Genomic DNA, 13,351 nt, shown 5'->3' on the forward strand with positions numbered 1-13,351 from the left:
AGGGTCTTGGCTGCTCTGAATGCCCGGCGTGTCTGCTCTGAGCGGGTCTGGCCTTCCACGTGGCTTCCTGACCCTGACGGCCCAGTTGGAAGCATCTGCTGGGCATGTGTCTTCGGGTTCATCCTTCCCCTGTGGGCATCAGTCTTGCCACCTGTACAACGGGCACTTCATAATCTATTCCAGTGCCCTTCCAGCTCTAAACCCTGATGCCTTCCTTTGCCTGCAGGGGTGCCCTGGGGGCCAGCTGCGTGGGGTGGGGTAGGGGGGCTTACCTGGCACAGTCCAGCACGGAGCGCAGGCGGTGGGCGATGAGTAGTACCGTGCACTGCGCAAACCAGCTCCCCAGGGCGGCCTGCATCTGGCGCTCCGTCCCCGGGTCCACAGCAGCCGTGGCCTCATCCAGGATGAGGATCTGGGTTTTCCGGAGAAGGGCACGTGCCAGACACAGGAGCTGCTTCTGGCCCAGGCTGGGAATGAGGGGGACAGGCCAGATGTTTGCACATCAGGACTGACCTGCAGGGGGTGCCCACAAATGTGTCCTCATGGCAGCTGCGGGAGTCGGGGATGTGTGCCTGTGGGTCCCTAGTCTACAGAGCTGGTAGGAATTCCCATCCTGCCATTTTTGAGCAGAGTGACATTAGGCAAGTCATTGAAACCCGCTGGGCCTCAGTTTCCCCATCTGTGCAATGGCTATCTCTGTTTCTATTCTATGGTCTTCACCATGTGCCAGACACATCCTATATGCTTATGTATATTAACTCATCTCATAAAGACCACAAAGGTAGGTATTGTGTCAATGAGTCCTTACTGGGTTGTGAGGATAAGAAAAATCATTTAAAAGCTATGCATGTCACAGAGTAAGCCCTTCTTTTACTCCAGTTACAGATAAGGAAGTTGAGGGTCAAGGTCACACAGTCAGTGAGCCCCCAGAACCTGGAGACTCAAGGGTGTTTGGGGCTGTTTCCTGCCATGTCCAGCTTCCTCTCAGAGTAAACCCTTTAGGGAACCAGGACCTACTACGGCCATGTGGGTGTCAGGTGCCTGGGCTTTGCTCCAGACTCACCACTTATGGGCTGGGTGAGTTGGCAAATCTCAAGCCTCAGATTCCAACTCTGTGAAATGGGATTAGTGAAAGTGCAGCTTTGAGGATTAAAATGAATATTGAAATGAATATTTCTTACATGCCAGGCACTGTTTCAACAACTTTACACATAGCACTCATTTAATCCTTGCACAGATAGGCAGGTTCTAACTATTATTCCCATTTTACAGATAAGGAAACTGAGGCACTGAAGATTAAGTAACCTGCCCAAGATCCTACAACTATGTCTATGCTCCTGGCTACCAAGCCCTGCTGCCCCTCTAGTGCCATTACCACCCACGGTCTCTTACCCTAACATCTTCTGGGTCAGGTGGGTTTTAGAATCCAGAATGTCTTGACTTTTAAAAAGGCACACACCTGTACATCTATGTTCACAGCAGCACTATTCACAATAGCCAAAAGGTAGAAACAACCCAAGCATCCATCAATGGATGAACGGATAAGAAAAATGTGGTCTATCCATACAATGGAATATTAGTCAGCCTTAAAAATGGAGGAAATTCTGGCGCATGTTACATCATGGATGAACATGGAGGACATTATGCTGTGTGAGATAAGCCAGTCACAAAAAGACAAATACTATTAATATTCCACCTAAATGAAGTACCTAGAGAAACAAAGTGAAATGGGGGCTGGTGGGAGGGAAGAACAGAGAATTATTGTTTAATGGCTACAGAGTTTAAGTCTCACAAAATGAAAAAGTTCTGGAGGTTTATTGCACAATGATGTGAATGTACTTAACACTATGGAATTGAACACTAAAAAATGGTTAAGATGATATGTGTATTTTACTACAATTTCTTAAAGCTTTTAAAGGCGTACACCCTATGTTACTTGACAACCCCAGCGAGTGTGGGGTTAGCGCCCAATATCAAACACAATATTTTTGCAGCAAAATAAATGCTGAGTGAGATAAATACAGACCAGAAGTAGCCTCGTGTCAGTAGAGGTTGAGTTTTGCCACCAAATAAATTTAGAAACAAATTTAGGAAAAAGAATATCTCTTGATATTCAGAGATTGTGTTGGAGTTTGGAATGGCTGATGAGGGATGGGATTTGTACTGTGATTAGGAATAGGATGGGGTTGATCATCCTATGTGGGGAGGTGACTTCCAGGGCATATTACCCTGGAAGGGGGGGGAACTTGGCCACACCTGCCTCTCCCCCAGCACCTCACAGGGTCTGGCTGGGGTGCGGCGACCCTACCTCAGGTTGTCGCCTTGGTCAGCACACTCGTAGTGCAGCTGGCCGGGCAGGCTGGCCACCGCGGCTCTGAGCTGCACCGTCTCCAGGGCCTCCCAGATGGCTTCGTCCGAGTGCTCGTGTAGCATGTCGAGGTTCATTCGCAGAGAGCCGGGGAACAGGATGGGGTCCTGGCCGGGAGGGACAGTGGGTCAGAGCCGGGCCAGCCATGCCTCCCACCTCTTCCCCTCCCCCCACCTCTGCCCACCTCTCCCCAGGCCTCACCTGGGGGATGATGGTGATCCTGGACCGAAGTGTGTGCAGCCCCACTTGGGCGATGGGGACCCCGTCGATCCAGATCCCGCCCTCAGCCGCCTCTAGGAGCCGCAGCAGGCCCCCGGCCAGGGAGGACTTTCCTGCCCCTGTCCTGCCAACGATGCCCACCTGCCGGGGGATGGGGGAGTAAGGCCCATTCCAACCAGGCCTGGCCAGAAGAAGGCAGGCCATAGCCCACAGGGTTCCTGGGCATGTCTTTGCTAGATGTTTCCCCCTGCACCCAAGACCCATCCATCTATCCATCATCCTTTGAGCATCCATCCTTCTATCTGTCCATCTGTCCACCTGTCCATATATCCATTCATCAGTCCATCCAACCTTCTGTCTGTGCATTCTTCTCTATCGTCCCCTCATCCTGATACACCTCTCCCATCTTTTCATCCACTTCCCTACCCTTCCTTCTATTCCTTCATCCTCCCCCTTCCTTCCATCCACACCCCCTCCATCATCCTCATCTTCCCTTCCATCCTGTTTATGTCCCATCCTTCTATTAATCCCCCTTCCTTCTACCCATCCCTCCCTCACACTTCCTTCCATCCCCCTCCTTCCATCCATACCCTCATCCTTCCGTCTGTCCTTCATCCTTCCTTCCACACACCATCCTTCCATCCATATTCCTATCCTGCCTTCCATCTCTCATCCTTTCTTCCACTCCATCCTATCCATCCATTCATCCTTCCATCCATGCCTCTTTCTTCTTTCCATCCAGCCCGCAATCCCAGCCATCCATCCTTCATCCTTCCATCTATCTGCCCATCTTTCTATCCATCCCCCATCCTTCCTTGACACTTGGTGGGGATTCAACACTCTTTGTTTAATAAGTGAACGAAGCATGTGTGTCGCCCATTGTATGACAGGCACTCTTTTAGGCACCAGGAATACAGAAATTAAGGAGTCCTTGCTCCAAAGGGCTCACCATCTGGTCTTGGAAATAGTGCACCTGAGTAACCTTAAATACAGTGTGATGAACAAGCACTCTCTATAATCAGGCTCTGGCCCTGCAGCAATGGAGATAAGCATGGAGGTGCTGCTGTTCATGTTGCCTGGGATGGGGGTCGATGGGGTAATCAGAGAAGGCTTCATGGAGGAGGAGATACTTGAGTGGAATCTTGAAGGATGACTAGGAGTTCAGGGAGGGGGAAGATTCCAGGTGAACCACACCAACTGCTAGCCTGTAAGCTCTTCGAGGGCAGCACCATGTACCCACCTGGCCCAGAGGCTGCTGCTCCACAAATGTTGGCTAAGCCCTGGCAGGGCAATGAATGAAGTGGAGAAAGGGCCTTGAATGCCAAGCTCAGGAGTTTGGGCTTTACCAGAAGGAAGCTGGGAGAGGGAGGAAAGTCTGGAGCAGGGAAATGACATGCTCAAATCAAGATCACAGGAGAATAGATTGGAGGGGGTGAAACAGGAAGCTGAGGGCCTGGAGCAGTGGAGGGGAGGGCAGGGAGGAAGTGTCGCCAGGTGGGGAGGGCAGAGAAGGATTCAGTGAAGCAGCCTGACTAATCATCTGTAAATGAGGTGATATTAAGGGTGTTGTCAGAGTGAAAATGCAAATAATAATGAATAAAAGCATTGGTGAGCACTTCTGTAGCATTTGCTATGTGCCAGCCACTGTTCCAGGCAGTTTCTATGTATTAACCCAGGTAAACTTCTTAACAACTCTATGAGGTTGACATTATTATTCTCATTTTACAGATGGGAAACTGAGACCAAGGCATGCAGTGACTTGTCCAAGGTCAGCCATGGCAAAGCAAGGAACTGAGCCCATGCAAACTGGATAAGTATGTGGAACATTCAGCACCTCACCCAGCACATAGTAGGTGTTCAACTAATGACAGAGAAAGAAGAAAGAAGTTGGGGTGATGCCTCCCCATCTGGGACACCAAGGTGGGTGGGTTTCGCCAAGATGGAAGCAGGTTTGGGGAAGATGATAAGTTCCATTTAGGGTGTGGTGGGTCTGAAGACTGGGGGACCTGAGGTGAGGACGTGGAGCAGGCAGCTGTGCTCAGGACCCGGACCCTGGGTGATGCCCGGCCTGGCCATGGCCCTGAGGCCTCTCCAGCCGCCCTGTGGCCTGGCCACCACAAGGAGGAAGTTGTAGGTGAGCTGCTCACCTTCTCTCCTGCGTGGATCTTGAAGGACACTCCCCGCACGGCCAGCGGGAGCTCGGGTCGGTATCTCAGCCCAAAGTCCCGGAACTCGATCTGGCCCCCACGAGGCCAGGGGGGCCGGGCCGCACAGGTGGCCGGCCTCCAGGGTGCCTAGGGCAGGAGGCGACACTGGGTCAGAGGAGCCTTTCTCCAGGCTTCTCACAAAAGGGCCTGCCTCTCTGACCCTCAGTTTCCTCTTCTGTAAAGTGGGCTTATTTACCGCTATTTTACAGGGTTGTTATGGGGCATGGAATGCAGCAAGGCTAAAAACAAATAATATTTGGTATAGTGAAAATAAAAAAATAATGGTGTTGGCTACTCTTTATCTATTGTTGTTATTAGCCATTATTAATTTTCAAATAATATTCTCTCTTTCGCTAGAGGTAGACACTCTCCTTTTAGTGAAAAGGGCAAGTCTGTGCAGTGGGGAGACCAATGCTGCCATTTGCTATTCCTGTGACCTTGAACAGGTCACTCCACTCCCTTGAGCCTTGGTTTCCCCATCTGGGAAATGGGGCTAATTAGAGTGGTGGACATGTATTGAGTGTTTGTGGTGTGCCAGAGACTGTATGAAGTCCTTTATTGTGGGATGACCTCCTAGTACACCCCACACTGTTATGTTGCCGCTACGTTTCTCTGCTGTTCCTGCTATTATGTTTCAGTAGTGCTATCATGTTACTGTTGTGCTGCTGTTATGTTTCTATAATGTTGCTATCAAGCTGCTGTTATGTTACTGTCATGTTGCTGTTACTCATGGTCCCCTGTCACTCAGAGTGCCCTGCCTTGCCATTCAGAGGAACCAGGATTTGACCTCGTCTCAGACCCTACCCCTTCACCATTACTGCCACCTTGGCTGTGACTCCAGTCTGCAGTGGTGGGGACTCTAAAGCCGGTGGCCGATGTCAACATGGGTCCACCGTCCTCTGCTGTAAGTCCTGGATGGTGCCCGCCCCCCCCTCCATCTCTTGCCCATCACCTCCTTGGGCGTCTGGGCGTAGTCCTTCAATCGTTCCACCGACACGATGCTGCTCTCCAGGTCTGTCCAGCTGCGAACAGCCCACTGCAGTGTCTGGGTCACCTGGTTCGAGAAGACACCTCAGGACAGCTTCAGCAAGGCCACCCCACAGGTGAGGCAGGGGCTGGGAGGCAGGACCCAGGGCAGACAAGGGGGCAGAATTTGGCTGTAGCCACAAGGATCCCTCTTTTCTTTTAGTTGAACTGGAGTATATGGACCAGAAAGGAGCCCTCGGACATCAGCTTATCCAACCCTTCTTGAAACAGGTAGGGAGACAGGACCAGAGAAGGTGTGTGGCCCTCTCAAGGACACCCAGCAGGATCCAGCCCAATGACGTCCATTCAGAGAGGTTTCCCTCCACTTAACACTGATTTCCCACTTGGAGCCACGCCAAGCTCCTCCCCAGGGCCTGCTCGCCTGCCTGCTCCAGCCCTGCCCCCACCCCTTCCCAACCTCATTTCCCTCCAGTTTTGTCCTCACACTCTCTACAGCCACACCGCTTTCTTGTTGTTCCTCTAACACACCAGTCGCGCCCCTCCTGCCATCCCAGGGCCTTTCCTCCTGCTGTGCCCTCCACCAGGACTGCTCCTCCCCTTCCCCTCCCCTATTCCCCCACTTCCTTTAAGCCACAGATCTCAAGCCCCTTCTCAGAGAGGTCTTCTGAGCCATGCGAAAGAAAAGCACCCTCCCCCCAATCATGTTCCATCCTGTTACTTGCTTTATCCTTAAGCTTAGTTGCCTCAACTGTAAAATGAGGACAGTAATAGTACCCCTGGTGGGGTTGTGGGCAGGATTAAATGAGCTAATATTTATAAAGCTCTTAGAACAATGTCTCATTCATAATGAATGCTACTTACATATATGTATATATTTTTCCTTTACAGATGTCATAACCTGACGTTAAATATTGTTATTAATAGTTAACAAAACATTAACAATGCACTGGAAATGGACTCTGTCTACTTTATCTCAGTGAGTCTTTATAGTATCCGAAGTGAAGGGATTACTGCCCATTTTTCAGAGAAGCACACCGAGGCTCCGAGAGGGAAGAAGAGTCTCGCCCGAGGTCCAGCCCAGGCTCTTGCAGAGCCGTGTCTTCCTCACTGGTTGGTAGTTTGGACTCAGGTCCTTGAAGGTCCCACTGGCAGAGGTCTGTGTCCATTCTGCCCGCACCCCAGAGCCCAGGTTGGGGTGTCAGAAGTACCTGCAGGGCGGCCGAGACAGAGAAGCCCACGAGGCCGGGGCTGAGGTGGGCCTTGCTCAGGACTGCGCACAGGGCGGCCGCGAACACCAGCCCGTTCCCCACGAGCTCCAGGTTGGAAGCGAGCCACCTGCGAGGGGACAGGTAAGAGTGGGGTCAGTGGGGCCTCTCTGCGGTACCTGCCTCCGTGGGCACAAGGCCTGGACAGCGTGCCGGCTGGAGTGCCCATGGGGTCCCGGCAATGGTCTCCTCCACACCCAGGCCCCACCTGAGCTCGGAGGGGTGGGGGGGTGCCGATGCTGTCCTGTCTCACCTGCGCCCAGCTCAGGGCCTGGCACACAGTAGGTGCTCAAGTAAGCTCTGCTGTGCTGCCACTTTTCTGTCCCCAGGCTATGCCAAGCCATGTCCCCTGTGTTCCCCCTGCCTGAATCTGACCTCCATCTTCACGTGGCCAACATCTTACCCTCACACAAGGCAGCTCAAGCATCACCTCCTCAGAGAGCCCTCAGGACGACTCCTCCCTTTTATCACTCTGTATAACTAAACTAGTTAATCAGTCCTTGACTGTCGGTCTCCATCAGCAGGCTCATTTGCTCCATGAGGGCAGCAACTTTGTCTTTTTTTTTTTATTAATTAATATTTCATTTTTGGCTGCGTTGGGTCTTCGTTGCTGTGCGTGGGCTTTCTCTAGTTGCAGCGCGTGGGGGCCACTCTTCATTGAGATGCGTTGGCTTCTCATTGCGGTGGCTTCTCTTGTTGCGGAGCACGGGCTCTAGGCGCACGGGCTTCAGTAGTTGTGGCACACAGGCTTCAGTAGTTGTGGCTCGCGGGCTCTAGAGCACAGGCTCAGTAGTTGTGGTGCATGGGCTTAGTTGGTCTGCGGCATGTGGGATCTTCCCGGACCAGGGCTCGAACCTGTGTTCCCTGCACTGGCATGCGGATTCTTAACTCCTGCGCCACCAGGGAAGTCCAGCAACTTTCTTTGTCTTGTTCATGGCTCTGTCCCTAGGACCCAGCATAGGACTGAGCACGTAGTAGGTTCTCAACAAATATATATTGAATGGATGAGGAAATTGAATTCCTACTTCTTTTTCCTTTTATTGAATTCCTACCTGACCACTCATTCATGCATTCATTCAGTAGATATGTATTCAGCACCTACTGTGTGCCATGCATACTGGAGATGCTGGGGACACAGCCGCAAACCAAACAGATAAAAATCCCTGTCTTCAGGGAACTCTGGGCTTCACTGCATATGACACCTAGTCCTCTTAACAACCCCACGATGGGAGGACTATTGTCCCCATTTGACAGATGAGGACACCGGGACTCAGAAGGGTTAGGTACTTGCCCAAGTCCACACACATAACAAACGCCAGGATTTGAAGCCACATCTGCCTGACTGAGGGTCTGCCACTTCCTAGATGGCTGACCCTGGGGGAGTCCCTTCACTTCTCCGAACCCCAGTTTACCCATCTGTGGGATGAAGTAACATCTGGCTCATTAGAGTTGTGAGGATTAAATGAGATACACCCACCATATATGGTGCAGAAATCATTGACACTTCCACAAAGTAGGTGCTTCCTAAATGTTTGTAAGGTCCCTCCTCCCTAGGCTAGGACCCCAGGAAGGGGCAGGGCAGGTCACCCAGAAGGCATATGGCGTTGAGACACTGCCCACAGCTACAGAGCCTCATAGCCCCAGCTGGCTGGGGATCTGGGCAGAAAGAAGGAAGGAATTGACATTTATTGAATTCAAACCTACTGTGTGCTTGACCCTCTCCACACTCTGGCACCAGACTGACTGGATGCAAATCCTCACTCCACCATGTATTTGCAGTGTGGCCCTGGGCAAGTTCCTAAATCTCTCTGTGCCTAAGATTCATCATCTATAAGAGTCTCTGCCTGGTGGAGTTGTTAATAGGATTAAATAAATTAATCCACAGAGGATGCTGAGGACTGTGCTGGGCATGTGGTAAGCACATTACAAGGATTAGCTATGAGTGTATTTGTTTAATCTCAGCAGCCACTCCATGAGCGCAAACTCACTTTGACAAATGAGGCTCAGAGAGGTTATGTGACTTGCCCAAGATCATCCAGCTAGTTAAGTTGCAGAGCTGGGATTTGCACCTGTGTCTGTCTGTGCTCAAAGCTTGTGTTCTTATTCTTGCTTAGTACCGAAAGGAGGCTGAGGATGCTTATGTAGCTCCTTTGTCACCAAGGCAACAGAGGCTGGTCTAGTGGCCTGGCAACAGAGACTTCTTCCCTTTTGCTGACACCTGTACTTCCTGCCCACCTGCTGTTGGGGATCCCTCAGGCCAAGTTCCATCTGCTCACAGTGTGAGCCATGTGCACCCGTGGGATCTAGGCTCTGCTTTACCCTCGACTCGCTGTGTGACCTTGAGCAGGCCACTTGACCTCTCTGACCACACAGTATGACCTTAGGTCTCATCCTCTGGGGACGCAGATGGATTATAGGTTCTTCTCTGCCCCCTTCCTACCTGTCAGCCACCAGCCGTGGGAAACTGACTCTCTGGCTTTCATCCATGTGTGCGTCGTTCTGAGCCACAAAGCGGCCCTGGACCCGGAAGGCCCTGACCACTGCTCCGCCCTGGAACGTCTCGGCCACATGGGAACACACGGATGAGTACCTGGCTGATTCCAGGCGTCTGAGCTGGCACGAGCTGGCCACATACAGGCTCTGAAGTGGGACAGTGGGGAGCAGAGAGATTACAAACACAGAGAGACAGTTTGAGAAGCACTGACATTTACCAAACTATTCCTTTGGTCACAGTGATGAGCTCAGGGATGACACATGCCTCATGAAGGGCCAATCAGAATCTTCCCTGGGATGGATGTACGAATGCTGAGCTGGAGAAAAGGTTGCTTTGTGTTGGGGGTTGCTGAGGTGGGAGGCTGTGAGTACAGGGTTGCAAGGGGGCCATCAGACCTGCCCCCTGGAAAAGGAGTGTGTGCAAAATTAGGCCAAGCAGAGCTGAGCCAGTGATTCTTAAATGTCAGCATGGATCAGAATTACCTGGAAGGTTCATTAAAACTCAGATTTCTGGGCCTCAGCTCCATAGTATCTGAGTCAGTAGGTCTTGAATGGGGCCTGAGAATATGCATTTCTAACTAGTTCCCAGGTGAAACTGATGCTGCTGGTCTGATACCACACTTCAAGAACCACTGAGGGAAGATATGGAAAGAGTGGCAGCGTCCTAGTGAGAGCTGACCCCCTGCACCCTGGGAGCATAAGCCATTAAATTCTGTTCTTGTGTTTAAGCTAATTTAAGTTGGTCTCTGGTTCTGGCAACTGAAAGAGTCGAGCCTAATACAATGGTCTTTGAGAGCTTGCAATGCCTTCTTGGTTTCCAGATCATTGGAGAAGAGAAAGCTGATTTCAGTAACAGCAGCAGGATAAACTGTTAGATGTTAAGAACTTTGATGTGAACATTTGGGAGACAGAGATGAGAGTAAGTGTTAGAAACAGACTGTGGTGTCTCTGTCTCTGAGAATTCTTCTAGGGGCAGCTCCTAGATGTCCAGCTGGGCAGAACCTCTTACACTGAGTCCTGCCCAGGGACAGGGGACTGGTGGAGGTGACCTCGGCTGGCCCCAGGAGCCTCTCCAACCTCCCCTTACCTGAAACCCGGCATAGAGGAACAGCAGCGGCAGGATGGCCACGACAGCCAGCGGGGTGGTCACCGTCACCACCAGGCCAACTTCCAGGAGTCCGAAGGCATACATCAGCAGAGACCGGACTTTGTCTGGGATGTCCACATCTACTATGTCTGTCTCTTTGGAGAAGCGGTTCAGCAGGTTCCCAATGGGCGTCCGCTCAAAGAAGCCAATAGGAGACTGTGCTACGTCCCACAGGAGCCCCCGGAAGAGCAGGCTGGATGCCCGGATCCCGCCTAGGAGCACTGTGGCCATGGAGGCAAAGAGCCCGATTGCTGGGGAGAGAGAAGGGGGTCAGGGCATAAGGGTTGGAGAACCCCATCACCCTGTGGTGGCTATCTTATGAACTGGCCACCCTGATTTATCCTTTGATGGGACCACCATGCAGTGGGTTGAATAGTGTCTCCCCCCAAATTCGTGTCCACCAGGAACCTCAGAATGTGACCTTATTTGGAAAGAGGGCCTTTGAAGATGTTATTAGTGAAAGAGCTTGAGGTGAAATCCTGGATTTAGGGCGGCTTCTAAATCCGATAACTAGTGTCCTTATAAGGAAAGGAGAGGACACACAGAGACACAGAGAAGAAGATGATGTGAAGACGGAGACGGAGACTGGAGTGATACACCACAAGCCCAGGAATGCCAAGGATGGCTGGCAACCAGCAGAGGCTAGGAGAAAGGCGTGGGACAGTTTCTCCTTCAGAGCCTCCCAGAGGGACCAATTTTTGCTGACACCTTGATTTTGGACTTCTGGCTTCAGAACTGTGAGAGAATTAAAATTTCTCTTGTTCTAAGCTACCAAGTCTGTGGTAATCCGTTTTATGGCAGCCCTAGGAAACTAATACACCCCCTTCCTCCCAGTGCCAATCTGTGTGCTTGGAATGGAGCTAACTTCACTCTCTGTTTCTGGGGTGGGGCAAATTTCATCCCCAGCCAATCCGAACCACTGCAGTTGGTTCAGGGGTGAACACATGACCCAAGTCAGGCCAATGAGACCTGGGACTTTGCTGGGACTTTTGGGAAGAGGTACTCACTTTGTGGGATACTATGTTAGCACCAGGGGAAGTAGCCTGCCTGGGCAGGAAGCTATCATAGAGGAAGAAAATGAAGCTAATCTTCCAGCATTTGCTGGACCCCTGGATCCAGCCATACCTCAAGCTAGTTACCTATGGATTCCAGTCCCACAAGCCAATAAATTCTCTTGTTGCTTAAGCTAGTTTGAGACATATAGTTTTAAATAGTATATTATACCTATATATTTTGTAGCTATATTAACCTCAAATAGAGCAGACTTTAGAGTAAGCAAAGTTATCAGGGATAAAGAGGGGCATTACATAACGATAAAGGGGTCAGTTACTCAAGAAGACATAACAATCCTTAATGTGTATTGCCTAACAACAGGGCATCAAAATATGTGAGGCAAAAATGGATAGAACTGCAAGGAGAAATAAATGAATCCATTATCATAGTTGGAGACTTCAACACCTCTCTATCAGAAAAGGCAGAAAATCCAGCAGGCAGAAAATCAGTAAGGACAGAGATGAACTCAACAACACCATCAATCAACTGGATATAATGGACATCAACAGACCACTTCATCCAACAGCAGCAGAACACAAATTCCTAAGCTCACATGAAACATTCACTAAGATAGACCACATTCTGGACTATAGAATACACCGTAACAAATTTAAAAGAAGAGAAATTATACAATGTCTGTTCTCAGACCACAGTGGAATTATACTAGAAATAACAAATACCTGGAAAATCCCCAATACTTGAATATTAACACATTTCTAAGTAACACGTGGGTCAAAGAAGAAACCTCATGAGAAATTTTAAAATATTTTGAACTAAATGAAAATAAAAACACAACTTACCAAATTTTGGGCATGTAGTGAAAGCAGTACTTGGAGGGAAATGTATTGCATTGAATAAATATATATTAGAAAAAAGAAAGCTCTAAAATCCATCGTCTAAGCGTCTACTTTAGGAAACTAGAAAAAGAAGAGAAAATTGAATCCAAAGTGAGCAGAAGAAAAGAAACAATAAAAATTACAGTAGAAATCAGTGAAATTGAAAACAGGAAATCAATGAAACCAAAGCTTAGTTCTTTGAAAAGATCAAAAAATTGATAAGCTTCTAGCCAGGCTAAGAAGAAAGAGAGAAGACACAAATTACTAGTATCTGAAAAATTTTTTAAAGGAACATCACTACAGATCCCATGGATATTAAAAGTATAAAAAAGGAATACCACGAACAACTCTATGCCCATAAATTTGATAACCTAGGAGAAATGGACCAGTTCCTTGATAGACACAATCTACTAAAACTTATGCAAGAAGAAATAGACAATCTGAATAGGCCTATAACTATTAAAGAAATTGAATTGACAATTAATAACTTTCCAAAACAGGAACTGCCAGGCCCAGATGAGTTCACTAACAAATATTTAAGGAGAAATTATACCAATTCTCTACACTCTCTTTCAGAGGGTTGAAGCAGAGGGAATACTTCCTAACTTATTCTATGAGGGCAACATTCCCTAATACCAAAATCAGACAGACAGTACAAGAAAACTGTATAGACCAATATCTCTTAAGAACGTACACGTAAAAATCTTCAACAAAATATTAGCAAATTAAATCCAACAATGTATGAAAAGAATCATACATCATGACCAAGTGGAATT

At 49.4% G+C, this 13,351-nt stretch overlaps 1 protein-coding gene and 1 long non-coding RNA gene across 4 annotated transcripts in view; one reads left to right on the plus strand and one right to left on the minus strand.

Annotated features, from left to right (window-relative positions):
- Window positions 1-13,351, minus strand: part of ABCC6 (ATP binding cassette subfamily C member 6) — a 71,417-nt gene that overhangs the window by 7,749 nt on the left and 50,317 nt on the right. For all 3 annotated transcript variants that reach the window (XM_082360764.1, XM_082360763.1, XM_082360762.1), the window contains 8 exons: window positions 10,627-10,937; window positions 9,487-9,686; window positions 6,990-7,116; window positions 5,747-5,848; window positions 4,735-4,881; window positions 2,570-2,728; window positions 2,309-2,475; window positions 273-467 (listed from right to left, as the gene is read on the minus strand). In XM_082360764.1, coding sequence (XP_082216890.1) covers window positions 273-467; window positions 2,309-2,475; window positions 2,570-2,728; window positions 4,735-4,881; window positions 5,747-5,848; window positions 6,990-7,116; window positions 9,487-9,686; window positions 10,627-10,937 — 1,408 coding nt within the window. The remainder of the gene's footprint in view (window positions 1-272; window positions 468-2,308; window positions 2,476-2,569; window positions 2,729-4,734; window positions 4,882-5,746; window positions 5,849-6,989; window positions 7,117-9,486; window positions 9,687-10,626; window positions 10,938-13,351) is intronic.
- LOC309613676 lies at window positions 474-6,983 on the plus strand. The gene is made up of 4 exons (XR_014235843.1): window positions 474-1,412; window positions 4,316-4,507; window positions 5,543-5,698; window positions 5,807-6,983. It is a non-coding gene; the product is annotated as an uncharacterized lncRNA (long non-coding RNA).

The sequence above is a fragment of the Balaenoptera borealis genome, assembly GCF_965194805.1.
Source record: "Balaenoptera borealis genome assembly, chromosome: 16".
Taxonomy (NCBI): Eukaryota; Metazoa; Chordata; class Mammalia; order Artiodactyla; family Balaenopteridae; genus Balaenoptera; species Balaenoptera borealis.